This window comes from Pleurodeles waltl, chromosome 8 (genome assembly GCF_031143425.1).
Source record: "Pleurodeles waltl isolate 20211129_DDA chromosome 8, aPleWal1.hap1.20221129, whole genome shotgun sequence".
NCBI lineage: Eukaryota > Metazoa > Chordata > Amphibia > Caudata > Salamandridae > Pleurodeles > Pleurodeles waltl.
In genome coordinates this window covers 399,326,700-399,352,333 of record NC_090447.1, presented here as the reverse complement: position 1 = coordinate 399,352,333, position 25,634 = coordinate 399,326,700, and the positions used below count along the sequence as shown (strand labels likewise).

Here is a 25,634-nt window from a genome sequence, read left to right as displayed (position 1 = left end):
TGAATATCGGCTATTGGGGGAGCGCTGGATGATTTACGCCTTCCACATCCTTTTGGAAATATTAGCCCAGAATTTGTGGGAATATTTTGTTGCCGCTGCTTCCCTCACTGCTATCCACATCTGCTCCTCCTCTTCCCTCCCTCCTTGTACCTAACTTCACACATCTTTTTAATAAGGATACTCTCCTATTCCTATCCTTGGTCTCCCATTCATACTGTCTCCTTACCAATTTATTAATTTCTCTCTAACAATAAAATGGATTTTCCTCCTTTTGTGGAGGCTTGCAGCGTTGATACAAGACACTTTGAGTTATGTAGTCAATACATTTAGAGAAATAATATAGATGATCCACATTCCATTCATCGACATCTCTCACTTAGCATTCAAGTGCTTTATTTTTATTTATTTTCACAGAAGACATTTTGTCAGGGATCCAAAAAAGTCTACCTGTTTTCCCACAGAAGCTAACAACCTTGCCCAAAGGATTCCAGGAATCTATGGAGGAGAACTGCATTTTTAACGAGAGAATCAAAACTTTATGATCACTAAAAGATGTATCCTTAACTCGCATATCCTCCACTGATTGGGCAATATTGTAAGAGCTAACATGTAATCAATAATAGAACTGTTCTGTGGGGATTTATGTGTAGAAGCTGCAGGATAGTCAGAACGAAAACACCCATTTAGGATAATGCAACACAGGTCTCTCAAACCTTTCAATAAGGTGTGGCCCCTTTTATCTGTCCTGATTCTAGGGGGAAATAAAATCGACTGAATATTTAAGGCGGTTACCCTCTCTGAGTCCCCAAAAATGGAAAGGGATGGATTGGAAATTTTATAATTTAAATCCCCCATTATCAATAACTCTTTCATGTGGATTAGAGCAGATTTCAGAAATTTGATTCAGCACACACAATAGAACTGTGTCAAATTCCTTATCTGGAGGAATATAGACATTAACTATTAGCAAGGGAGTTTTTCTGCCATTCTCCAATATTGGATGCACTCTCACTATCTGGAAAAAATTTGAGGAGACGGGCAGACTAACATATTCCCTTTTATATTTATTGCTTAATAGCATGGCAATACCCCCTTTTGCATGACCTTTCTTTGAGGGCTGTGCCTTTGTACTTAAGACCAAATACCCAGGGCAGGCTAAATCTGCTACTCTCCAGGTATCCTGAATGCAAATTACATCCGCCTGTAGAGAACAAATAAGATCTAATTTTTCAGAATGGTTCCCTAATCCTGCAGCATTCCAGGAGATCATGGAGAAACTATGGTTAGTAACAGAGTTGTGAGGACGTTCCCTTTGCCTGAATGCAATTGTGAGTATTCTTTAAAGCCCCCGCCAACCAACTCCAATTTTCTTTTTTGGACCTGTAGGAAGCTGGCTCTGTACATACTATCTTAAAGTGAGGGGTTCCCCAAGAGGCTTGACAGACGCAATTATAGATAATAGTAATGCTTTGTTTGTGGTAGTGTGGTCGAGCAGTAGGCTTATCCGAGGGTAGTGTTAAGTATTTGTTGTACACACACAGGCAATAAATGAGAACACACACTCAATGACTTAACTCCAGGCCAATAGGTTTTTATATCGAAAAATATTATTTTCTTCATTTATTTTAGAACCACAAGATTCAAATTGCAGGTAAGTACATTAAATGTAAGGTACTTTGCATAGGTATAGATAGGACTTTGAATCAAAACAGTAATGCATACTGTTTGGCATAAAATGGCATTAAGCTATTTTAAAAGTGGACACAGTGCAAAATTCGACTAGGGGTGTTCTGTAGAGCTCTGGGGGGCTGGGGTGGGGAGGTGGAGGGGGGGTGGTCCCCAAGTAGGCACACAAAGCACACCAAGCACACCCTCAGCGGCACAGTGGCTGGCAGGTGCAGTGGTCAAACAAGGCATCAGGTTTGTAATTGAAATCAATGGAGGGACCCGGGGGTCTCTCAGACGTTGCAGGCAGGGCACAGGGGGGCTTCTCGGACTAGCCACTGACAGGGCAAGGGCCGCCTGCTGGTCACTGCTGCACCGGTGGTCGGTTCTTCACAGGCCTGGGGGCTGCGGGTGCAGCGCTTCTTCTGGGCTTCGGGTTTCTTTGTCCTGGGCAGTCGCGGTCAGGGGGGGTCCTCGGTATTCCTTCTGCAGGTGTCGTCGTGGGGGTGCAGAGAAGTTAGCCCAGGGTTGACACGTCGTCAGTCGCCTGGGGATGCTCTCTGCGTCGTTGGTTTCTCTGGACACTGGCCAGGGCCGTCGGGTGCAGAGTGCTGGGGACTCACGCTTCTGGAGTGAGGTGAGAGTCCCTTTAAAGATGGTTTCTTCTTGTTTGAGGTAGACAGTTCCGCTGTCCTCAGGAGTTCTTGGTCCTTTGTAGTTGCAGGGCAGTCCTCTGAGTCGGCAGAGGTCGCTGGGCCTGCAGGATGCGTCGCTGGTGCAGGTTCTTTGAATCAGGAAACAGGCCGGTAGGGCTGGGGCCAAAGCAGCTGTTGTCTTCCTACTTCTCAGAGGGATTTTCAGGTCAGCAGCCCTTTTTCTTTGTAGGTCATCAGGAACCTGATTTCCTGGTTTCATGGTCACCTCTAAATACTAAATTTAGGGGTATGTTAGGACTGGAGGGCATTAGCCAATGGCTACTTTTCTTGAGGGTGGCTACACCCTCCTTGTGCCTCCTCCTTTTGGGGAGAGGGGCACATCCCTATTCCTGTTGGACTAAATCCTTCAAAACAAGATGGAGGATCTCCTAAGGAGGGGGTCGCTTCAGCTCTGGTCACTTTAGGGGTGGACCTGGCTGAGGGGGCGGCGACTCCTGGTTTTTCTCATTATCTCCCCGGACTTGCCGCCAAAAGTGGGGGCTGTGTCTGGGGGGGCAGTCATCTCCACTAGTGGAGTGCCCTGGGGGGTCGTAACACCGGGCTTGAGCCTTTGAGGCTCACTGCCAGTTCTTATAGTTCTGTAGTGGGAGGTGTGAAGCACCTCCACCCAGGACAGGCTTTGTTCCTGGTCACAGAGGGCACAAAGGCACTCCTCCCATGTGGCCAGAAACTTGTCTGAAAGTGGCAGGCTGGCAGGGACCGGTCAGCCTAGCACTAGCCGTTGGGCTGGCATGCAGGGGGCATCTCTAAGATGCCCTCTGTGTGCATTTCTTAATACATCCCACACTGGCATCAGTGTGGGTTTATTGTGCTGAGAAGTTTAATACCAAACTTCCCAGTATTCAGTGTAGCCATTATGGAACTGTGGAGTTTGTGTTTGACAAATTCCCAGGCGATATACTCTGTATGACTACCCTGCACTTACAATGTCTAGGAATTTGGCTTGGACACTGTAGGGGCATATTGCTCATGCAGCTATGCCCTCACCTCTGGTATAGTGAACCCTGCCTTAGGGCTGTAAGGCCTGCTATAGGGGTGACTTACCTATGCCACAGGCAGTGGGTTGTGGGCATGGCACTCTGAAGGGAGTGCCATGTCGACTTAATCTTTTTCTCCCCACCAGCACACACAAGCTGGGAGGCAGTGTGCATGTGCTGAGTGAGAGATCCCCCGGTGGCATAATAAATGCTGCATTGAGACCTTGGTACCAAGGGTACCTTTTACAGGGGACTTATCTGTGGCCAGGGCTTTGCCAATTGTGGAGACAAAAAGGTACAGTTTTAGGGAAAGAACAATCGTGCTGGGGCCTAGTTAGCAAGGTCCCAGCACACCTTCAGTCAAAGCTAGCATCAACAAAAGGCAAAAAGTTAGGGGGTAACCATGCCAACAGTGGCATTTTCCTACAGGACCTGTAAGATGTGAGAGGGCATCCTCCATAATCTTCACCACTCTTTCACCATGGGAAACAGAAACTTATACATTTTCCAGTGGGGAAGCATTATAAGCGGGCCTTTGATGCAAGTTGGTACCATTTGCACATAGGGCAAAGTGGGGCTGTTTCCGATTAAGGGGAACTTCCTTACCCCATATTGGAACCACATATATATACCTCTACACTGTAACTGCTCACAATTAACTAAAATCAGATTTAAAACAGTTTTAGAAAAGAACCAGACTTTTGTCTTTATCACTCCTGGACTGTGTTCAAGATAGACCTAGAAATAGCACAACTGTCAATAAACTTTAGCTCGTCAATACCTGTGAGGCAAGAAATTAATATAGAGCGATTTAAGATTAAATTTGAGTCAAAGCAGAAAACTCTAAACATTCAGGGGTCTCTAAATAGCCTTGAGAGACTTCCTCCATACTATATTGTTCCACACCTTTATAAAGATCTGAAGTATAGTTTGCTGCCACTACATTTGCATTTACATTACAGATAAAGATATCACGTGAATTTAAGCCAGATAACAGACTCATAGATTCAGGGGAGAGATTCTGTTGCGCCTCCAGCGGAGAAATAGAGTCTTGAGGGCCAGCTGATCTCCCACCTTGGGTCTCTCCATCCTCCGCACCAATTCATGTTCTTCTTGCTGGGAGGAGGTTCCATTATGGCCCTTGTCCTCGAACTTAACCCTTCTTGGGTTCTTTTTAGAGATTCCTCTTTTTCTCAATTTTTTTCCCTTTATTTTTTTTCCTAAATTCTTCTCTTTTGAAGATTTTACAGCCAAAATCCCCTCATGCTCCGCCGTCTTTGAGTCCGGGTGTACTTTGGGCAAGAAAATGGGAAGAGGGGCCACTGGAAGGTTTAACTGATTTTTTTGGCATAGCAGGTTCATGACCAATAGGGGCCACATTGCTCATAGGGGAAAGGCTGGAAAAAAGATTTTCCAGGGAATAAACAACACTCTCTTGTGTAGAAGGATCCTGTGCATTTGAAAAATTCCAATGGACATGTGGCTTTGCCACCTGCATACCCTGATCAGAGAGGGAAAGCAGAGAAGGTGGAATCATGGGCGCACAGGGGACTGATGAGCACTAAAGCAGTTGAGTCTTTACACCCTGACTTCAGGGGAGCAACCTTAGTAGCCCTACCGGATTTCCCATCATGTCCTTGTTTGAGGTCCTTTTGATCTAACAAGGTTTAGAAGTTATGGATAATAAGTCTTGAGTATGATCGGAACTGGTGACTGATTTTTCGAGAAGAAACAGGATCAAGGATAAAAATCTTTCTAGACACTTAAAGGATTTAGAGAATATTAAATTTTGCTCTGGATGGCCACTCAGTAGATTCAGAGAGCATATAAGATCTGGCGTCGAGGAGGCTATTTGTGGGGAAATGGAATGGTCTGAAGGCGTACTACTAAACAGCCATAGACCTGGGGTGTTGAGTCCGAGGTTGCTATCCAGATGGGTCTTTTGGTGACTGTCAGAAGAGTTCCTTGTTCCATATACACAATTCAAGTCAATATCAGGAAGAGTGAAATCCTCTGCTCCCACTCTAATTCCCACAACACCCTCCATATTCACTGTAGAAGGTATTTGATTTTCTGAGAGAAGCATTTGGGTCTCCAAGACACCCCTCGTAGCTGGAAGGGCAACATCCCTCCCCCTATCGATAGCACAGCAAGCTGCTAAATCAGTGCGGTCATTTAGAGCTAATTCTTCAGGTGTCTCCTTTTGAACAAAAGGCAAAATGTAATTTATACTTTCTGTAATCAGGTGAGGAAACCCTTGTTTCTTAAAGGATTTGACTTAGTCTTTTTACATGCACGACTAAGCAAAGTCCTCCTTCTGAAATGTTTAGCTGTCATCTTTATCCTTATCTGTACCCTAACTTCCCTCTAGACAACTGACAAGCGCAGTGTTTTTCACCTCTCACTGCTGCTGCTACTTAACTTCTGGATGCCACAGCTATATCACTTGTACAGGCAGGTGTAGAGGCAATCAGAGGGTCCAGGGCTGAGGATGGGATTAAGTTTTCCTCACCCCCCTCGCCCCTTCCTTCTCCTCCTCACCTTCCTTCCTCCTGGTAATCGATGAACGTTGATCGTGGATGGAATAAAAGAAAATGCGGAGGATCAAACTGTAGGTCCTGCCTTGCACACTCCCTGGTCTTTACTGCACTTTTCTGAGCGTTTTCTTTGGCCTCTCAGTGGAAATATTTTAGCTGGTTTACCTGAACTTTAGCCACGTCTTTGCCCACAAGGCACTGCAGGGGACTTTGTTGTTCCCCAACCGTTTTTTACTCTTCTGCCCCGGTGTGTCTCGCATCGCATGTCTCGCCGCATCTCCGTGCCTCTACTCGCTGCTAGGCTGGGGGCCAAATCGAGCTGCTCCAAATCGGCCAGGAGAAAGGGCCTCAAAATAGGAGATCAAGGGCGGGAAGAACTGCACGGCCGGCTCTGCTCCCCGCCTCGTGTGGTGTCTCCCGATAGCGCCCCTCGCCTGGAGTCTCCCGATGGCGCGCACCTCCTTTCAGCACCTCTGCCGACCACCAACCAGCATTGACGGCACTGACACTAACGTCCGGACGCTTTGCTTGCTTCCGGGACACAGCTATATACAGCACTACTCTATGGAGTTTACATAGACAAAGCATTTTTTGTTTTGCTAATAATTTTGGCATCGTGTGACGAATCTTTGCAAAAAAATTTAACTAGGTTGCCCCTCATTTCATTTACTATCTTGAAAGTTTCAGGATGATCCATCAAACGGGGACCGAAAAAAAGGGTAGGGGGTCCCATTTTTAACTTGACTGTAGCCCGATCAGCTTAACAGAATTACACCGAATGTGGCAGAAAGCTAGATCGTGATCCAGAAAGATCCCTTTTTGTAATTTGGTGTACATCTGTTCAGCCGAGTCTCAAGAAAAAAGTGAAAAACAAAACAGGCCTGGTGGGTGGATTCCACAGGGTCGAGAGCAAATTATTATTTTTTAAAAAAACTTTTTACTACAAATTGGCAGGGGATCCACAAATCCACAGCAAAAAAGGTGACGTCTACTGTGCTTGTTTTTTAGTTTGCACCCTGGGTGGGCCAGGTCCTCAATGGAGACCACAGTCCATCCTTTATTCCTTTAATTACTGTGAGTATGCAGATGCGCAAAATGACCTTGTAGCATCGCCAGTTTTACCACACCCATAATACGTTAGTGGTATGCAATAGTCTCCCCCCCCCCCCCCCCCCCCCCCCTTTTTCCAGCATGATTTGCAGCTTAAGAAAAGGCCCTGAGCGTTTGTGGTGCAGAGCAATAAGAGCAGTTGTGACTGTGATGAGTGGGATCTTTCATGCCATCTCCTGGTGAGATCACAGTCCATCATAAATTTTTGCAATGAATTGGTGGGGGCGCAAGTTATAGTTACCTAAGGTCACGAGTTATAGGTGAGTTAATCTAATTGCTGAATTTCTATGGTTTTCTCTGTGTAAAATGTGAACCTAACTATAACATCCCTGTAATCTGTTTTTTTCAACAAGTAAAAATATCTCGCATTTAACCCACCTCCTTCCCCACACTTACCCTCCTCCTGTGAGATCAGCTGTAGCGTCAGCATTTTAAACCTTATCTGCCACCCCGTCTCTAAAGGAAGTCGCCAAATTTGCTTCCAATGTTTCCCTTCAGTGAAACAATCCCCAATTTCCCCCACATTTGCAAGTCCTCTTGTACTTCTTTATCCCTTGTAGTTAGTTTAATTTGCTTTTCCTCCACTGATGCCCATCCATCACATCGTTGTGCCACCTGTGAATGTGGAGAGCGTGGGTGCTCATCCGTTTCTCTGTCACCAGTCTTCTAACCTGGACCAATGCCAGTATAATTAATTTATGATGCGGCTTTTTGCCTTTTTCTCTAGGGATTATTCCTAATATGTCCTGTGTAGGCCCAGGTGCCAACGTGACACTTGTGGCAGCTGTTGAGGTATCAAAGATTGATTAGAAGCATTTTGATGTGGTGCATTCCCCGGCTAAGTGTAGTAATTTGGGCCAGGGAGTTTGACATACCAGGTAGGTGGCAGCTCTGTTTGGATATATTTTGCTCAGCTTTACCCGGGTCAGGTAGCTTCTGTGGAAGAAATGTAAGGGTTTCAATTTATTTTGCACATTGCTGGAGACTTCCCGGACTTGTGCACAAGCTGTATCCCATAGCCTGTCCGAGAACTGTTCTCCAGTATTGTTTTCCCATTCTTTCATACTCCTAAGTGTTCTAATAGGAACATCCTGTCGTAACACCCTGTACTTGTGCGTAATAGTATGGCAGGACATGCCCAGTTGAAGAATGGCTGCCAGAGACTGTCAGGGCAGGAGTGGATGGGAATCCCGTCTTAATTTCCCTCACCCTCTTCGCTAGTTTGGCATAATGGAGAAAATATATAAAATAAATAAATGTATCTCCCTGGTACAAACCCCATAAGATATTATAGCCTCCCTCACACCAGTGAGTCGCCAACATCACCATGGATAATTTTTTCAAGAGCGGCAGGGCCTGTAGGAGGCTGGCTCGTTATATGTGCTGAGTTCAGGCAACCCTTAGTGATAGACTAGGAGGTTCTAGGTAACCAGAGCTCTCAAAGGGGTAGCTGTGGAGAGCATCCTAAGGCTTATCCAGGAGGGTGTACAGCAGTTGCAAGTACCACACAAGTCAGTCAGTGATGTACACACAGGAAAGAACCACAAAAATAGTCTTTATTTGTTATATACACACACACACACACCCACCCACCCCCCCCCACACACACACACACACACACCCACCCCCCCCCACACACACACACACACCCACCCACCCACCCACACCCATCCACACCCATCCACACCCATCCCCCACCCACCCACACCCACACACACACACCCACACCCACACCCCTAACCGGATATATGATCATATACAAAGATATACTTAGAAAAAGATATGTACAGGCCTATAACATGTGCCCCTATGGTGGGGGTCAAACTATATACTAAGTAAATTGAATGCGAGAATCACTCCCAACCCAAACTACCTCCCAAGGACACTTAGGACTGGGGGAAGCACAGGAACACCCAAGGTAAGTAGATAGGATTCCCCAGGCTCCAGAGTTGTAACCCCGGGTCAGCATACATAAGATAACATGGGAAAGTCACAGTTGGAGTTTTCAAGTTCTAGGACCCTTCCCAGAGAACCCTGAGTAAACCTGTTGGGACAAGGGAGGTTGGATAGTGTCCCCATTCGTGGATACCCAGAACAGTTGAGTACCTACACCAGGGGTCCCAGATGCATAGGGGTGAAGTTGTGTCAGAACCTCCTGTTGAAGTCAGTGGGGACCTCGGTTTCCCAGCTGCTTTTGCGACCTGCGGACCAGGTCGGTGGAACCCCTGTGTGGATTCCTGAAGAAGCAGACCTAAGGAGAGAGGGGACAGAGTCCAGACAACCTGAAGGTGCCCAAGCGGTGCAGGAGGGCCATGCCTATCCTTCCAGAAGTTGTTTTCCTTTTGGACAGAGGTCGAAGAAGGGCAGCTGTGGAATCCAGGCAATGCCAGAAGACCCCTGAAGTCATCTACGAGCTGTCCCATGTCGGTCGTCGAATTGCAGAGGGGTCAGTGTTCAGCGGGACCACCAAGTAGCCTTGGCAAATGCACAGAAGCGTTGCATGAAGTTTGCAGGATTTGTCGGGACCAGCAAGGTCCAGGTGACCCAACCTTTGCAAGTAGGTCAGGGCCATCCCTCAGCAAGCAGGAGAGCCAGCAGGTATCAGTGGAGCCCCCAGCAGGATCCACTAGCAGCAAGCACAGGGAGTCGCAAGGAGAACTCAGCAGCACAGCAAAGAGTGATGCCCAAGTCGCAGGAGTTGCAGAGATGACGTCGTTCTTGAAGCTGGAGAGTGCTGGAAGCCGGGGTTTCTTGAGCTCAGAGGTCTTCGAACTGAAGGGCCAACAAGCCTTGGCAACGACAAAGAGACACAGTGCACAGGGGTTCCAGCCATGCAGCTCCAGCGAGGGAGCACCTACTTTCCAGTTGCAGGGAAAAAAGGTCCGACCTCTGGAGAGCCACTGAACCACCACATGTGTTAGTAGAGCCTTGAAGAGTCTGGGGGACAGCAGGATCCACAACCCGTCGTCGATAAGGTGCCTGCGGATGCAGGGGAGTGACTCCTTCACTCCAAGAGGGTTTTCTTCTTGGCTTCCTAAGTGCAGGAAGAGTCCCTGTGACTCTGGAGGATGGACGGCCAGGGGGGTTGCAGAACTTTGAAATAAAGTTGCAGTAGGAGCCTTCCCACTGGTTGCAGCCTTGCTCTTGGTTGCAGCGAAGAACAGCAGTGGTTCTGGTGTCCAGGTTGCAGAAGTGTTTTGCAGAGGAGATTTGCAGATGGTTTCTCAAGTCTTGCAGACAAATCTAGAGTCCCACCCTCAAGGAAGCCCTTAAGTAACCCAGGAAGGGGGTTTGACACATTCTGCAGGGACCCACCTATCGGGGAGGAGGAGCGTCCGGGCCATCAACCAGCTGGACTAACCCGTCAGATACTCCCAGGGGCCTCTGCTTTTCTTGTTTTCAAGATGGCAGACTCGAGTGGCCACATGGTAGAGCTCTGTTCACCTTCCTAGTGAAGAGCTGGACAGGGGAGTGGTCGCTCACCTTCCTTTGTGTGATTTCGCACCAGAGCAGGAGCCGGGGGTTCCTGCACTGGAGCAAACTGGTTTATTCAAAAAGGGGACCAGATATGCCCTTCAAAGCAGTCTGGTGACGTCCAGAGGCACCCCTACCACAGCCCAGTTACACCTATTTCTAGGGGAGAGGTGGTCACACCTCTCCTTTACAGGAAATGCTTTGTTCCTCTGCCTGAGTTAGTCTCAGCAGCAGGAGGGCAGAACAGTGTCTGGGGTTGGCGCAGTTCAGGCTGCCATGCAGACCCTCCAAGGCTGTACAGGCAGACATGGTGGATCCTCTAGAGAATCCCCAGAGTACATGGTATCCTGCAACTAGCACTGGAATCTGTGTAGTTGCATGATTCCAATATGTTTGATACCAAACATGCCTAGGTTTTGGCAAGCCATTATTTAGTTAGACATCCTGTGTTGACCAGTGTCCACTACATACCTTAAGATGGCTTCCCCACTTATAAAGCCTAGACAATGGAATCTGTGGTTTGTAAGGGCACCTCTGTTCATGCAATGGTGCCCTCACATCGTGAAGCATGCAGCCCGCCCTTGGGCTGAAGGGCCTACCTTAGGGGTGACTTATATGTCAGAGTGCAGTGACCATGGAATAAGGCAAACCTTATATCTGGGGTTAAAGGTTCATGCACCATTTCACACTGGCTGTAATGGCAGGCTGGTTGTCAGTTTGCGTGGACCCTCACGTGTGGCACAGTACATGATGTAGCCCATGGGGGACCCCTGGTGAACCAATGCCCTGGGTACCTAAGTACCATATACTAAGGACTTGCATGGGTGCAGATTTTGCATGGGCTCCCATTGGGTGGCAAAATACATGCTGCAGCCCATGGGGAACCTTTGGTGCCCCAATGCCCTGGGTACCTAAGTAACATATACTAGGGGCTTAAAAGAGGGCACCAGTATGCCAATTGTGGGGTGTGCAAAGTCCTAGGCAACCACATTTAGAGGTAGAGAGCACAATCACTAGGGTTCTGGTTACTAGGACCCCAGTGAAAAAGTCTAAGCATACTAATAGCAGGCAAAAAGTGGGGGGTAAATATGGCAATAAGAGGGTGCTTTCCTACACTGTCCTTAGCATAGGCTTAGTACGTGGAGGCAAATAACTGTCCCCTCCATTTTTTTACTAGGTTGTGGACTTGTGTCCATGAGATGGGTCTCCTGGAGACAGGCTATTTCCACTCCATATCTTTTCAAAAAGTAGAGCACCCTATATCTTTGTTAAGTGTCCAGGCCTCTGACATTCCATGTTAGTATTTTGTCATGTGATCTGTTTGTGCTAGAAGTGTAAGTTGCATGCCCTCTGCTCCTCCCTTTGGAAATGAGCCCTTGGCAGATCACATTGACCTCAAGTAACATGCATAACGGTCCCTGTTGTCGAGTAAATGTGTGTATGGCTGAACTGGCATATATTTAGGAAAAACAAATATGGGGTGGAGGTGGGCCACCCTGGCTTAGTGTCATGGTCTCTCTCTCCTAAGTGGGAAATACAGTATTTCTGCCAAATCCCTTGGAGACAGATTGGGGTTTGACTCCAATCTGCTCCCACCTTTACAGGAGGAGGCTAGAAAGACCACGAGATAACGTCAAGTACTTTGTTTAAAAAAGAAAGCCCACTCTGTCAGTGTTGTGCCCTTGCCCAATAGGATGCAATATATACTCTTTCTACAAGCCCGAAGGAGGTAGATTGGGGGGTGCGGGGTCAACACCTTTTACACCTTAGCGATATTTCTGTGTGACTGCAGGCACTGTTGATGCGGTGTCCCTACACCACCGTTTTTTCCAGACAAACTGGACATGAGAACCCAGCCAGTCTTCTCACCAAGTTATGGCTCCTTTTCATGTTGGACTAGCTGAGAATTATATTTATCTATTTTGTTTTTTAATCAAGTAGTATTTTGTTTGTTTCAGCATACATGCCATAATAATTACAAAAACAGTACAATAATCAATATTCAAACATTAAAAACCAACCATAATATTTTACAGAAATGTTTTATTAATACGTTTGCCATATGTATTTTTCCCGTTGATAATTACCTATTAAATTCAGGCTAGGTTGACATATTTAGGCAAGCAAAGGACAGATCCAAGCTAATAATACAGAGAATGCTAGAGTTGACAAACTAAACCTTCTTGCAAGCTGTGGAATGTGCATCTGAGCTCACACTCGCAGTAGTGCATCCTGAATAATAATGGAGACTAAAATACACATGTGAGACTGGCCCTAAAATTACCTACTTGTTAAAATCCATGCAGACCAAAGGCAGCTTGCCTTGAGCATTTATATAGTTGGATCTTCCATTCTAAGACAAAATGCAAGGGTATCTTGGCAAGCTGCTATCGAAGACCGCTTGAACAGCGATACAAGCCATTAGCGGCATAAATCTTTTGTTTTTGTGGAAAACAGCAAAATGGGTCGATTTTATTCAAATAGTGTAAGAAGCAGTGTGCCCTGGTCAAGCTCTAATACGGATCTTAAAATGAGTTTTCTGTTCTTTGCAGATGTTTTTGATTGCTATACCCACACAACTCAGTAACCTATGTTGCTGCAGCCACAGTTTTTGCCTGTAAGCTCGCAGCTCAGAGAATGGCTTCCAATTTTGTGCAAGCTGTTGGCTGCCTTCTCAATGTGGTTGTACCAGTCCAAGTTGCTTTTGAAAGAAATCCCCAGTTAGTCATAGTTCTTAACAATTTCACAGACCTGCCCACCTATTTTTTGTGATTTTCTTAGAGGTGGGTCTGAGGACATAAGCATTATTTTTGTTTTCTGTGCATTGATAGGCAAGTCCTATTTCAGCAAAACCTCTCATAATTATCAAGTGATTTATGCATATAATTTTGTGTTGATGACAGTATCACTGCATCTTCAGCAAAGAGTAGAATTGCTATCTTTTCATTGCACAACTTTGTGACACCCAGCTTTTCCCTAGAAATTATTCAACATCATTCAAAAAAGGGGGGGGACTGTTATGAGGAAAGTATGCATCCTTGCAGCACGCCATAAGGGATTTTAAAATGAGATCTACATTCCCCCGCACTTCCAAAGCAAACGTAGACACTGGTCGTTTCATGTAGGGCCTCTGTAACTTGTAGGACGGTTTTTTTCATCACCAGTTTCCCAACGATTGCCATAATTTTGGTCTTCTCACCAAGTCAGAGATCTATAAGTGAATAACATGGGGGGGGGGGGGGGACCTTGAGTACTTTTACATACTTGACATACACCATGTATAATTTAATAGCTTGATTGATAGTGCTAATGGCCTCCACCCATGACTGTAACCTATTTAACAAGACAAGAACTAAGATTTTCCCTGTGCTGTCCAATAATGGTACTGGACTGTAGTTGCTAGTTAATAGCTCACTACACTTCTCAAGGAGTGGTACTATTATGGCAGAGGGCAGAATATATTTTTTGCCCGGAGCAGCATTGAAAACCCTGGCCAAAGTCACTGACCAGACATTGGAATCGGAACAAAACATGCCAGTTGGAACATAGTCAGGGCCCTTGGTGTTTCTTGATCTTTTGTGCTGAGTGCTTCCCCTACTTCTGGCTATATAATATATATAGTTGCTCAGGCAGTAAATAGTTAAAGGACCATACGGTGTGCAACAAATCAATGTTGCTGTGATAATCTTTAAATGCTCCACCCATGTGGGCCCAATGTGGTAGTCTTCACTATTTGTTCTGGGCCTAAGCACTCCTGCTGTTTTTCTCCAGAAACTTCAGTTTGTTTTTCACTTGCTGCCTTTGTCAGATCTTCCCGACCAATTGTTGATATAATAGTTTCTTATTTCTTAATAGGACTATTACTTGCTCCTCGCAGTCTTGGAGGCTACCTTGTTTGCTGGAGAGCAACGTCTGACTAACTGCACCTTTGGAAGCTCTGACTTCAATGTTCTACATTCTTTGTAACCTGCGGTTGTTTTTATTATTACCATTGTATTTGGTTGTCCAGGGACAGGGCAGACAAGAATCATGTGAGCTCTTTTGTCACTACATTCTAATTAGCTAGATTGACACTATAGTCATTTTTCCAGACAGCACAATATTACGTAAGTGGCATGTTATGGCATCCATAAACATGTTCCATTTCACCACTCTTCTGCTGTTGACTAGAAAAAGGCTGGCGGTGAACCAAGTAACATTTTGGATTCCAACTGGAATTCTTCATCTAAAACACAAAGATCATGGTTTTTCTCAGACTGTTGAATTACCTTTATGTCCATCATCAGATCCCAGGAGTCGATTGGGGAATAAAATATTATCACTCAAATTATGTCTCTTATTACTGCATAAAATTGGAGCCACAGGACTGTCAAAGATAATTTGGCCACTTAGAAAGTTATTTTGGATCATACAAAAAAAAACTTGCAAACAGTCTTCCCTTCCTGTGCCTATTAAATGGAACATGACTTCCAGTTCCTGGTGTTGGTATGCCCTAACTAGCCGCCTCTTATAGAACTGTCCCACAGGCCTGCTGGGGGTGAATACAAAAGTCACCCCAGACTATTACAATATGCTCTGTGCTGGTGTTCACCCTAGCTTTTATCCTGCAGATTGCTTTTATTTAGATCCGGGTAGAGGGAACCCTGATTGCTCTAAACCTACTGCATCTGGTTGCCTCAATTGGGAATCCTATATAATCGGGAGGTATCAGTTCAGAGATGCCACTATACGCTGCTCACGTCTCCTGGAAAAGCCACAGATCTCTTTGGCACTTATAAATGTCACCCACTCACTGTCCTCCAGCTTAGGTTGTATGCCAGCTGTGTTCATGATTGGGTTGAGACATCAGCACTTCGTTCTTCAGCTGCATTTGTAAGCATATTTACTTGCGTAGTGCTTCCCTCTGGGATTGCCTCTGCCTTTGGTTTTAAGATTAGCTGTTTTACTTTTCGGTGCGCTTCCTCATTACCTTGTTTTTGTTAGATTTTCTTTGCTTTTTACTCTTGCTTATAGTTTGCAGGGCACGCTCAACATTTGGGGTAACTTCGGAGAAGTTTAAGTGTATAGGTGCTTGTTTCCGGTCCATGGACGACCTGGCTTGGCATTTCGGGCTGGACTGATCCCATGGGGAACAGGGTCAAGACTGATTTACATATGGCTGTGTCCAAACTGGGCTGGCAAGGTGGGCAAAAAAACGATGGATTAAACCCAGATCTTTGTGACTGGGGTTGCATATTTGCATTGTTCAGCATTCCGTCCATTATTTGTTCTTTTTGCTTTTGCTGCCCTAAGTAGGGAAGGGTATGCCCAGACATGAGTCCTGTGCTCACTGCACCACTGGATTCAAACTAGCCTGACTGATGAAAGGTGATATCTCAGAAACCGGTCTCAGGATGCTTGTTTCCGGTCCAGGGAGGACCTGGCTTGGCAGTTTGGGCTGGACTGTTCCCATGGGGAACAGGGTCAATAATGATTTGCATATGGCTGGGTCTAAATTGGGGTGGTGTGGTGGGCAAAAAAAACAATGGATTAAACCCAGATCTTTGACTGGAGGCGAATGTTTGCATTGTTCAGCATTCTGTCCATTTGTTCTTTTTGTTTCTGTGAACTAAAGCATCCTTTTTACTGGAAGTTGAGCTGCTGTTCCATGTAGGTCAAAACATCACCCTGGCACTGTTTTATGCTCCTCCTCACCAATCTAGTGAGGAGAGATTCCTTCGATTGGACCCCAAAAGAGCACTCGCCTTCTCCATCAATCATACCTAAGGCCACCAGGTAGATGATCATCTGTATGTGGGGGGTCGCTGGAATGAAAAAAGGCAAAGCTGTGCAAAAAAATACCATCTCTTGATGGATTGTGCTCTGTGTTAAGATCTACTGTGCACTGAGTGGCCTCTGTAAAGACTGCAGGTTCATTCCACCAGAGCCAAGGGTGCTAACATTGCGTTAACACACTGATTTTCTGTTCTATACATTTTTCAGGCAGCTATGTGGGCTTCCCTCCATACGTTCATAAAGCACTGTTTTCTGGATGTCCAAGCCTGTTGAGAAGGGCACATTGCCCTTTCAGTCTTGTAGAATTTAAGGTTTGAGTCCATCCACAGCCCTCCTCCCATTAGGTACTACATTGGTATCTATCCAGAAGGTGAGGAATCTGAGGCTAGAAGTCTCTGTCAGAAGAACCATTTAATAATTCTCTTTCTGGTGGAGAGACTGTCTACCCGCAATATTCCTCACCGGCCTCCCATCCTCCTTTTTCTGTGATTGGACTCTACCCATTAATAAAATCCCAGGTCTTACGTCTGTACACTTTCAACCAATTTGCTTTTGGGGCCCCACTTTTTGGGGCCACAAACAGTCTTGAAAGCAGCTGACTTCAGCACTTGGGAGTGGTGCCTAATATAAGCCTCACACATCAGTCCCAAAGCTGAAAGTCATCAGCACAAAGCTGCAAGGTGCGGTGTTCTGGCCTCTGACGTCTGAGTGTTGTCACTGGCTCATGCTTCCGTATCTTGAAAATGCTGAGGAAGATTTTCAAATTGCTGTAAAGGTTCTAGATCCAAACTCAATTCTAGGGAATATTCAAAAGGTACGGAATCTGCAGGTATTTAGAGTTTCTACCAGGAAGAACGTTAGCAAAGGTAAGCACTTGTTCATTTAAACATAAACAAGCCCACACCAGTTCCCAAGACAGACTATGCCCTCGTCAATTTCGGCATTCCTCTCCTGCTCCTGCCACCGCCAGACCAGCCCACCAAAACTGGAACAGCTTCACTAACATGGACTTCAACACTGCTCTCTCCAGCCACCCACCCGAGCACAGCAACAGCCTCCCCAAAACCATCAAGAATCTTAACAATTTGATCACCACCTGTGCCACCTCCCTGGCCCCCCTCTAACATCACAATACCACAAGATTCAGATCCCAGGCCAGTTGCCACACGGATGAGCTTAATGATTAAACACCACTGCAAACAAATGGAGCACAAATAGAGAATGAGCGAGGTCAGTGCAGACAGGAGCTGATTCAAATCTGCTCTGAGACTCTACTGACAAATGATCCAGACCACCAAACGTGCCACACTGGCGGACCACATTGATGCCAGCACTAACTGAAGGAAAGAAATCTTCACCATTGTAAAAGATTTCACCTCCCCATCGGCTTCCTCCAAATTGATCACTCTCTCGCAAGACCTCTGCAGCACTCTCAATTTTTCAGCAAAAAATTCACAGCCATTTGCAACTCCAGACTGCAGCCATAACTAACAAACCTTGCCAAACGGCTCCGTGTCTTATCCAAAGATCCAATGCAAACCACATGGCCTGTCTTAGCCACAGAAGAAACCACCACCATAATAAAGACCATCCACTCGTACGACAGTTCAGACTCTTGCCTCCACCAGGCCTATTTCATAGAACTGCAACTGATCAGTTCATTGCTCAGACACATTCTGAATGCCTCCGTCTCTTCCGCAACCATCCCAGATGCTATGAAGACACAACTGTCCTCCCATTGCTGAAGAAAACCTTTATGTTCCATTCAGTGCTCGACACTTATTGATCCATCTCCCTCCCACCATTCCCAGCCAAGGTCTAACAAAAATCATCAACAGACAACTCACCGAATACCTCAACGACCACTAACCCTCTACACCACCCAGTAGTTTCAAGCCCGACCACAGCATGGAAACTGCTTTTGTCGCTGCCATAGATGACATCTGCATCAGTCTGGACAGAGGAGACACGGCTGCCCTTATTCTCCTGGACCTCACCCACACTTTCAAGGCACTACGTAACACTTGCCCAGCATACATCAACCGATTCATCTGCTTCCATAAACCTTCCAGATACCTCAGCTCATCCTGACTCCTACTTGCACAAATCCCAAACATACAGAAAACCTTATCCAGCTGTCTCGCCTTCCCCGAAATCGTTCCTAAAGGATGGAACAACCTGCTGCTACACATAAGAGCCTTTTCCTTGCTTCTTAAATACCGCAGAGGCTGGAGACATGGCTTTTTGAGTAGTCCCACTGGGCCCAAGATGTGCCTAGACTTACACCTGCTCAGCGCCAGGATACCCTCCCGGTTGATAGTGTGCTTTACAAATCTGCATAATATACCCTTGGTTTCAAACACTGAATTGGACAGTTAAGCAAAATGTTGCTTTTCCTTGTGTCCTCTTTCAAATTTGATTATAAGAAACTTATTTGTTCTGCATTTCTTATGCTAGCCTGAAACATTCAGTGTAGTTTTAATTTCCTACCATGCAGTCATACTTGCTTAATAGTTCTTAACCTAAACATTGTGCTTACATTTTGGGAAAACATCTTGGATTTGTAACAGCCTCGCGATCACGAGTTATTTTGGACCATTATCTGCATTTTATTCATAGCTTCTTTTAGTACTGGTGTGGATTTTGTAGCATTTTGCTGATGTTTCATTTATTCAGGTCCAGGAATGCTCTAGTAAAGGCAACCTGCAACTTAATTATCAATGGGCATATGTGTGACACAGGAGGGTCTTGATTAAAGTCACTAGGGAAAAGAGCCTTCCTAATAATGCATTACATTTGGATATTAACATGTTTGTGTCAGGTGGATGCTAAGTGTTTTTGTAGGATGGAGTGATTTGTTAAAAATAGTGAATAAATGTAACCTGGGTGACATAATGGAAACATGGTGGGTATCCAATTAAAGTTCTAGCAGCCTACCCTACTATTTTGTGGTCGTTTTTTATATGAAAAGTCATGGGAGGTTTGTGACAAGTCATTTAAAGAGGAGGCTAGTAAGCAAACAGTAAAACAAAAAAAACAACTGTTGAGAACACTGCCACCTGTTTAAGATTTGTTGTGCATTTAACATATATTTATAGTATTATTGGCCACTAATCTTGTGACTCTTCCTGTGATGTATTGCATTGTAAAGTACATTGGAACTCTAAGGGTTTTGCTAATATTGCCTATTTGCATTTTTTTTTTAGTTCCTTGGAAGTACGTTGCACCACCCCTTTAGAAATCAAACACCGGAAAAACTTCTCATCAAAGATTTCTGTTCAGCATGCGCTAATGAATGGGCCCAAACCAAGAAATCTCCAGAAATCACGAGGTAATTTTTTTGCTTAAAGAGGACACTAAAAATAGGGCTACGTTGTGACATAATGAAATGTTTCATTGAGCTTGCTCTTTTGTTTTTAGGTTTGAACAGTAGAGTAATGGACACCAGGCCATCAGCACTTATGAAATTCTTCCCTGGTGGGTCTGGCCAGGAGCAGGGTAACACCAGTAGTTCTGAAGGAGAGAAAGATTCCTCCCTGCCGGAGTGGGATTCTGTGCCAGTTTCAAAAGAGAGCAGTTGTAAGTACAAAAGCTGTCTGGATCAAGTCTCATGCATTGTTTTCCTGCTTGCCTGCTTACTTTGTTTGTTTTGTTATTTTGTGTTGGTCCTTTGTGGGGCATTACGGATATAAAAAGTAAGATTACTTATGAGAAGCCATGTCACTAAACAACACTTCAGGTTTGTTGGCAAAATATAACGGGTATTTCTAATCAGTACTTCGAAATGTACACATCTAATCTTTAGAATTATACCCCAGTATTTAGGCTGTGTTGGAAAACGTTCAGTATCCTTGGATGAGTAACTGGCAGTACAGAAAAATCAGCAAAACTGCCTGCTGCTCCTCCTGTAGTGACTAAAGAGCAATACACATCTCTTACATAAATTCCTCAATGTCCCCCACATCTCTTAAATAAATTCCTCAATGTCCCCCTCCTTTCTGGATTCACGAGCTAGCCGCCTGAACCCTTCAGGCCTATTGTCCATCTTATCTACTAGTTTGTTTTTCAGCTTGCATTTTGAGTCTGACTATGAACTAAATTGAACTGAGTCCATCCAAGGCTGGTATAACAAAGCTTCCATTGTGCAGTTGCATAAGTTAAGGTTATCATAACTGTAGGAGGCCGGTCAGAGTGCAGTGACCATGATATAAGGGGAATCATATATCTAGGGTGAAAGGTGAATGCACCATTTCACAGACTGCAATCAGAGGCCTGTAGTCACAGTTTGCATGGGCTCCCATGAGTGGCATAATACATGCTGCAGCCCCTGGGGGACCCCTAGTGTACCAGTGCCCTGGGTACCTAAGCAATATATACTATGGACTTGCATGGGTGCATCAGTATGCCAATTGTGGGGTGTAAAAAGTTGTTTACCAACTTAATGTAGGGGATAGAATACTGACACTGGGGTCCTGGTTAGCAGGATCCCAGTGTACTACAGTCAAAACACACTGACACCAGGCAAATTGTGGGGGTAACTGTGTCAGAAAGATCCTACTTTCCTACTTAATCCCGCTACCCCCAACGAAAGTGGATAAAACTAACCTTACCCAGGTGAGTCTTCATTTTCTAAGTGGAAATATCTGGAGAGTCCATCTGTGTTGGCATGGTTAGTCCCAGGTCTATGTTCCACTGAAAAGTCCATTCTCTGTAAGGAAATGAACCACCTCCAAAGTTCTGAATTTTCACCCTTCATCTGTTTAAGCCACAAGGGTGGGCTTGTAGTCTGTTTGAACAATGAAGTGAGTGCCAGACAGGTATGGCCTCAACTTCTGCAGGGGTCATCAAGAAATGCTGCACTGAAGTCCTCAAGGCCTGCCAGAACTTGATTCGTCAGCCTCTGGAATGTGGCAGGTGCATTCTTTAACCCAAATGGCATTACAGTGAACTGGAAGTGCCCACCTGGAGTTGAGAATGCAGTTTTGGGTTTGGCAGCATCAGTCAGCCTGATCTGCCAATAGCCTCCAGTCAGGTCAAAAGTGCTGAGATGCTTGGCTGCAGCCAGAGTATCAATAAATTAATCTGCCCTGGGGATCGGATGAGCATCAGTCTTAGTGACTGCATTGAGACCTCTGTAGCCTACACGGAACCTAATTTCCTTCTGTCCATCACTTGGAATGAGGTTTGGGTACAAGGACTACAGGACTAGCCCAAGTGCTGTCTGAAGGCTCGATAATCCCAACTCTAGCATCTTAAAGACTTCTGCTCTGATGCAATCTCTAACATGTCAGGTTGCCTGTGGATTTTACTCTAAATAGTCAGACTGTCACCCTTGCCCACATCATGGGCACACCAGGTAGTCTAACCGGGTGTCAGAGAAGAGATTTCTGGGAACTGACGGAGCACTTGTCTGCAGTCAGCTTGTTGCTAGTCAGTGATGCTATCAGCAAAGACTGCTCCATCCACTGAGCCTCCAACAGGGTTGTGTGAGAGATCAGGGAGAGGGTCACTCTTTTCCTCATGTCCCTCATCAGTGGCCATGAGCCAGCTCATGTCAGCCCTGTCAAAGTAAGTCTTTAGGCCACTCACATGAAGCACCCTCTGGGGTCTTCCTGGAGTACCCAGGTCCACCAGGTGGGTGACCCCACCTTTCTTTTACAAAATTTAGTGGGTCATTCCACTTGTCTTTAAGTGCTCTTGGGGCCACGGGCTTCAAACCCCACACCTTCTGCCTTGGCTGGTAAATAGTCAGAACAGCCTATTGGTCATGCCATAACTTTTGCAGTTCTTGGCTGACCTCAAGGTTTTTTTTGCCTTCTTTATGTACTCAGCCATACGTTAACGCAGGCCTAGTACATAGTCCACAGTGCCTTATATGGTGGGTTTGATAGTCTACTCCCATCCCTTCTTCACAAGACAAAGAGGACCCCTAACTGTCCAAACAGAAGCTCTTCCTTCTGTGGAACCTCGCTGTAGGCAAATAGAAGGCAAGGTAGTAGGGCATCACATCTCCTTCTGAGTATTTCATAAAGTTCCATAATCATACCCTTAAGGGTTTTGTTGAATCTTTCAACTAACCTGTTTCCTTGTGGATGGTAGGAGGTGGTAAATTTATAAGTTACACCACACTCCTACATTGCTTTCAGGTAGCCAGACATGAAGTTTTCACCTCTGTCGGACACCACCTCCTCTGGAAAACCCTCTCTGGAAAAGATTCCTAAGAGGGCTTTGGCCACTGCAGGAGCTGTAGTGGTCCTAAGTGGAATAGCTTCTGGGTATCTAGTGGCATGGTCCACCACCACCAGAAAAAATCTGTTTCCAGAAGCTGTAGGATGGTCTAAGAGACCAACAATGTCAGTCCCCACCCTCTCAAAGGGAACCCCAACCACTGGTAGTGGGATTAAGGGGGGTTTTGTAGTGCTACCTGATTTGCCACTGGCTTGGAAGGTGACACAGGAGCAGCAAAACTCCTTGGTCCCTTCAGACATGTAGGTTCGGGGAAAGTGTGGAACAGGTCTGTTCCAAGTCTACCTTTGCCCAAAATGTCCTGTGAGGGGTATGTCATGTGCCATGGTCATTAGAAACTCTTTAAACTTTTGGGAACTGACCAACCTCCTGGTAGTACCAGGCTTTGGGTCTCTAGCCTTAGAGTAAAGGAGACTATTTTCCCAGTAAATCCTATGAGATCCATTGACATCCCTCACCTCTCAAGCAGCAGTTTGGTGTCTGAGGCCTTCAGGAGAAGTGCAGAATTTCTGCTCCGTACTCAGTTTTTACCTGGAGGGTCCCTCTCCCCCCTAAAGCTATGCAGTGTCAGGCCCAAGCTCCTCTGGGGTAGTTACCTCCCAGGGGGCAAGATCATCTCCCTGTGAAGACTGATCCTCACATGAAGTCTTGGGGGAAGATAACCTCTTACCCTTCCTACCTTGCTTCTTCTTAGGAGCTGCCTGGGCCATGTTCCAGCTTCCAGTGCTCCTTGTTCTCCCTGCTTCTTGACCTGTGCTCTGGTTGCACAAACACACTCTCAGGGATGTCCAGCATTGCTGCATGGGTCTGCAACTCCACTTCAGCCCGTGCTGAAGTCTGCAAACCAAATCAAGCAGGAACTGATGAAGATACTACAATTATTTAGGGCCAGTAAACCATGGTTTGTTATTAAAAGAAGAGGAGGATTTGAACCCACCTCCATAAGTTGTTTGTGGACCTAAAGAAGACACTTTCTTTTCATGTCCAGGTTTCTCACCAGCCTTCCCCTGGGATTTTGAAGTATTACCTTTCTTCTGCACTAAACTAACTTTGGTATCTCTAGCCAGAGATATTTACACACAAAAATATACTCAGAAGCAGGTAAGTAAAAGCATAAAATAACATGGGCCCCTATGGAAGGGGGGGAGGGGGGGTAAACCGTAAACTAAAAAACTGGAATGTGAGTCACTACTAACCAAGACTACCACCCAAGGACTCTTAGGATTGGGGAAGCACTAAAATACCAAAGTTAAGTAGCTAGGATTCCATAGGCACCCATGTGCAGAGTAGTAATCCCGGTCAGTGTCCGTAGGGTAACATGGGAAAGTCGCAGTTAGTTTTTGTGTTCTAGGACCCTTCCCAGAGGAAACTCGTTTGGACAAGGGAGGTTCCAGAGTGCCCGCACCCGTTGATACCCAGAGAAGCAAAGTACCTACACCAGGGAGCACAGATGCATAGGGATGTTGGTGTGCCTGAACCTCCTATTGAAGTCATTGGGGACCTAGGTTGTCCAGCTGCTGTTGTGACCTTTGAATGAGGTCGGTGGAACCCAGTCATGGATTCCAAATGAGGAGGACCTAAGGAAAGAGGGGACAGAGTCCAGACCACCCAAAGAGACCCAGGGGATGTCCACCCTTCTTGCAGAAGCTTTCCTGAAGGACGGTTGTTGTGGAAGTGCAGCTGTGGTGTCATAGCAGTGCAGGAAGATCCCAGGAGTCGTCCGTGAGCTATTCCATGCCGGTTGTTGGATTGCAGAGGGTTCAGTGGTGAGCAGGACCACAAGCAAGCATTGGCAAATGCAAGAAAGCATTGCTGAAGATGTTGCAGGATTTGGAGACCATCAAGGTCCATGGGACTCAACCTTTGTAGGTGAGTTGGGGGCAGCCCTCAGCAAGCAGGAGAGCCAGCAGGAATTGTTGGAGATCCCAGGAGAACCTACTAGCAGCAGGAACAGGGAGTCGCAGAGAGGCCTCAGCAGCACAACAAAGATGGCTGCCCACATCGCAGAGGTTGCAGGGAGGACGTCATTCTTAGTGTGGTGTGATGACGGAGGCTTGGGCCTCTTGGAGCTAGGAGTTCTTCGGACTGAGGAGCCAACAAGCCTTGGCAACGGCAAACCGACGTGGTGCACAAGGGTTCTGCCCAAGCAGCTCTGTGGGACAACATACTTCTCAGTTGCAAAGAAGACAGGTCAGACTTCAGGAGAGCCACAGAACCACCACCTGTATTGTAGAACCTTGAAGAGTCCATGGGACAGCAGATTCCACAAACCGATCATCGACGTTGAGGTACCTGTGGATGCGAGGGTGTGACTCCTTCACTCCAAGGGAGATTCTTTCTTGCTGTCCTAAGTGCAGCAAGAGCCCCAATGACTCTGTAGCAGTCTTGTCTTAGTTCCTGGCGAAGTCCAGCAGCGGTCTCTTGCAGATGAATCTAGTGTCTCACCCTCAGGGGGAGCCCTTAAGAAACCCAGGCAGGGGGTTGGACAGCTTCTGCAGTGACCCAGCTATCGGGGGAGGGGTCAGGGATGCTAATCTGGTGGGCTGACCAGTCAGATGCTCCCAGGGGGCCTCTGCTCATCTTATTTCCAAGATAGCAGAATCAAGTGGCACCTGGCAGAGCTCTGGGTACCTCCCTTTGGGAGTAGCTGGGCAGGGGGTTCTCTCCCCTGTCCTTTATTTGGTTTCAAAGCAAGAATGTCTGCCTTCAAAGCAGTCTGGTGGCACTCAGGAGCAACCCCACCCTAGGCCAGAGACACCTATTTCTGAAATTTCATAATAAATGCTGCAGCCCATGGGGGACCCCCTGGTGTACCAGTGCCCTTGGTACCTAAGCACCATAAACCAGGGACTTACAGGGGTGCATCAGTATGCCAATTGTGGGGTGTAACAGTTGTTTACTAATTTAATTTAGGGGAGGGGGCATGGCCTGATAGCTGACCGAAATGGCCGCTCGGTAGTGAGGCTCCGGTGGGAAATCAGCACATTAACTTTGCAATGCAGATTCCATGTGGACACTACTGATCCACAAATGCCATAAGCCACCCTCCTACATTGCATGGGGTTTAATAAATGTGCCATCAACATGCCGGAAGTGAGATTCCTGCTACAGCGCGGCTGCGGCCTGACCCGTCC

General features: G+C 46.2%; 1 protein-coding gene across 2 annotated transcripts in view; it reads left to right on the top strand.

The window, feature by feature from the left end:
• The window catches only part of TMEM131 (transmembrane protein 131), an 892,454-nt gene that overhangs the window by 714,062 nt on the left and 152,758 nt on the right, over window positions 1-25,634 (top strand). For both annotated transcript variants that reach the window (XM_069204268.1, XM_069204267.1), the window contains exons 34-35: window positions 19,461-19,585; window positions 19,675-19,833. In XM_069204268.1, the coding sequence (XP_069060369.1) occupies window positions 19,461-19,585; window positions 19,675-19,833 (284 nt within the window). The remainder of the gene's footprint in view (window positions 1-19,460; window positions 19,586-19,674; window positions 19,834-25,634) is intronic.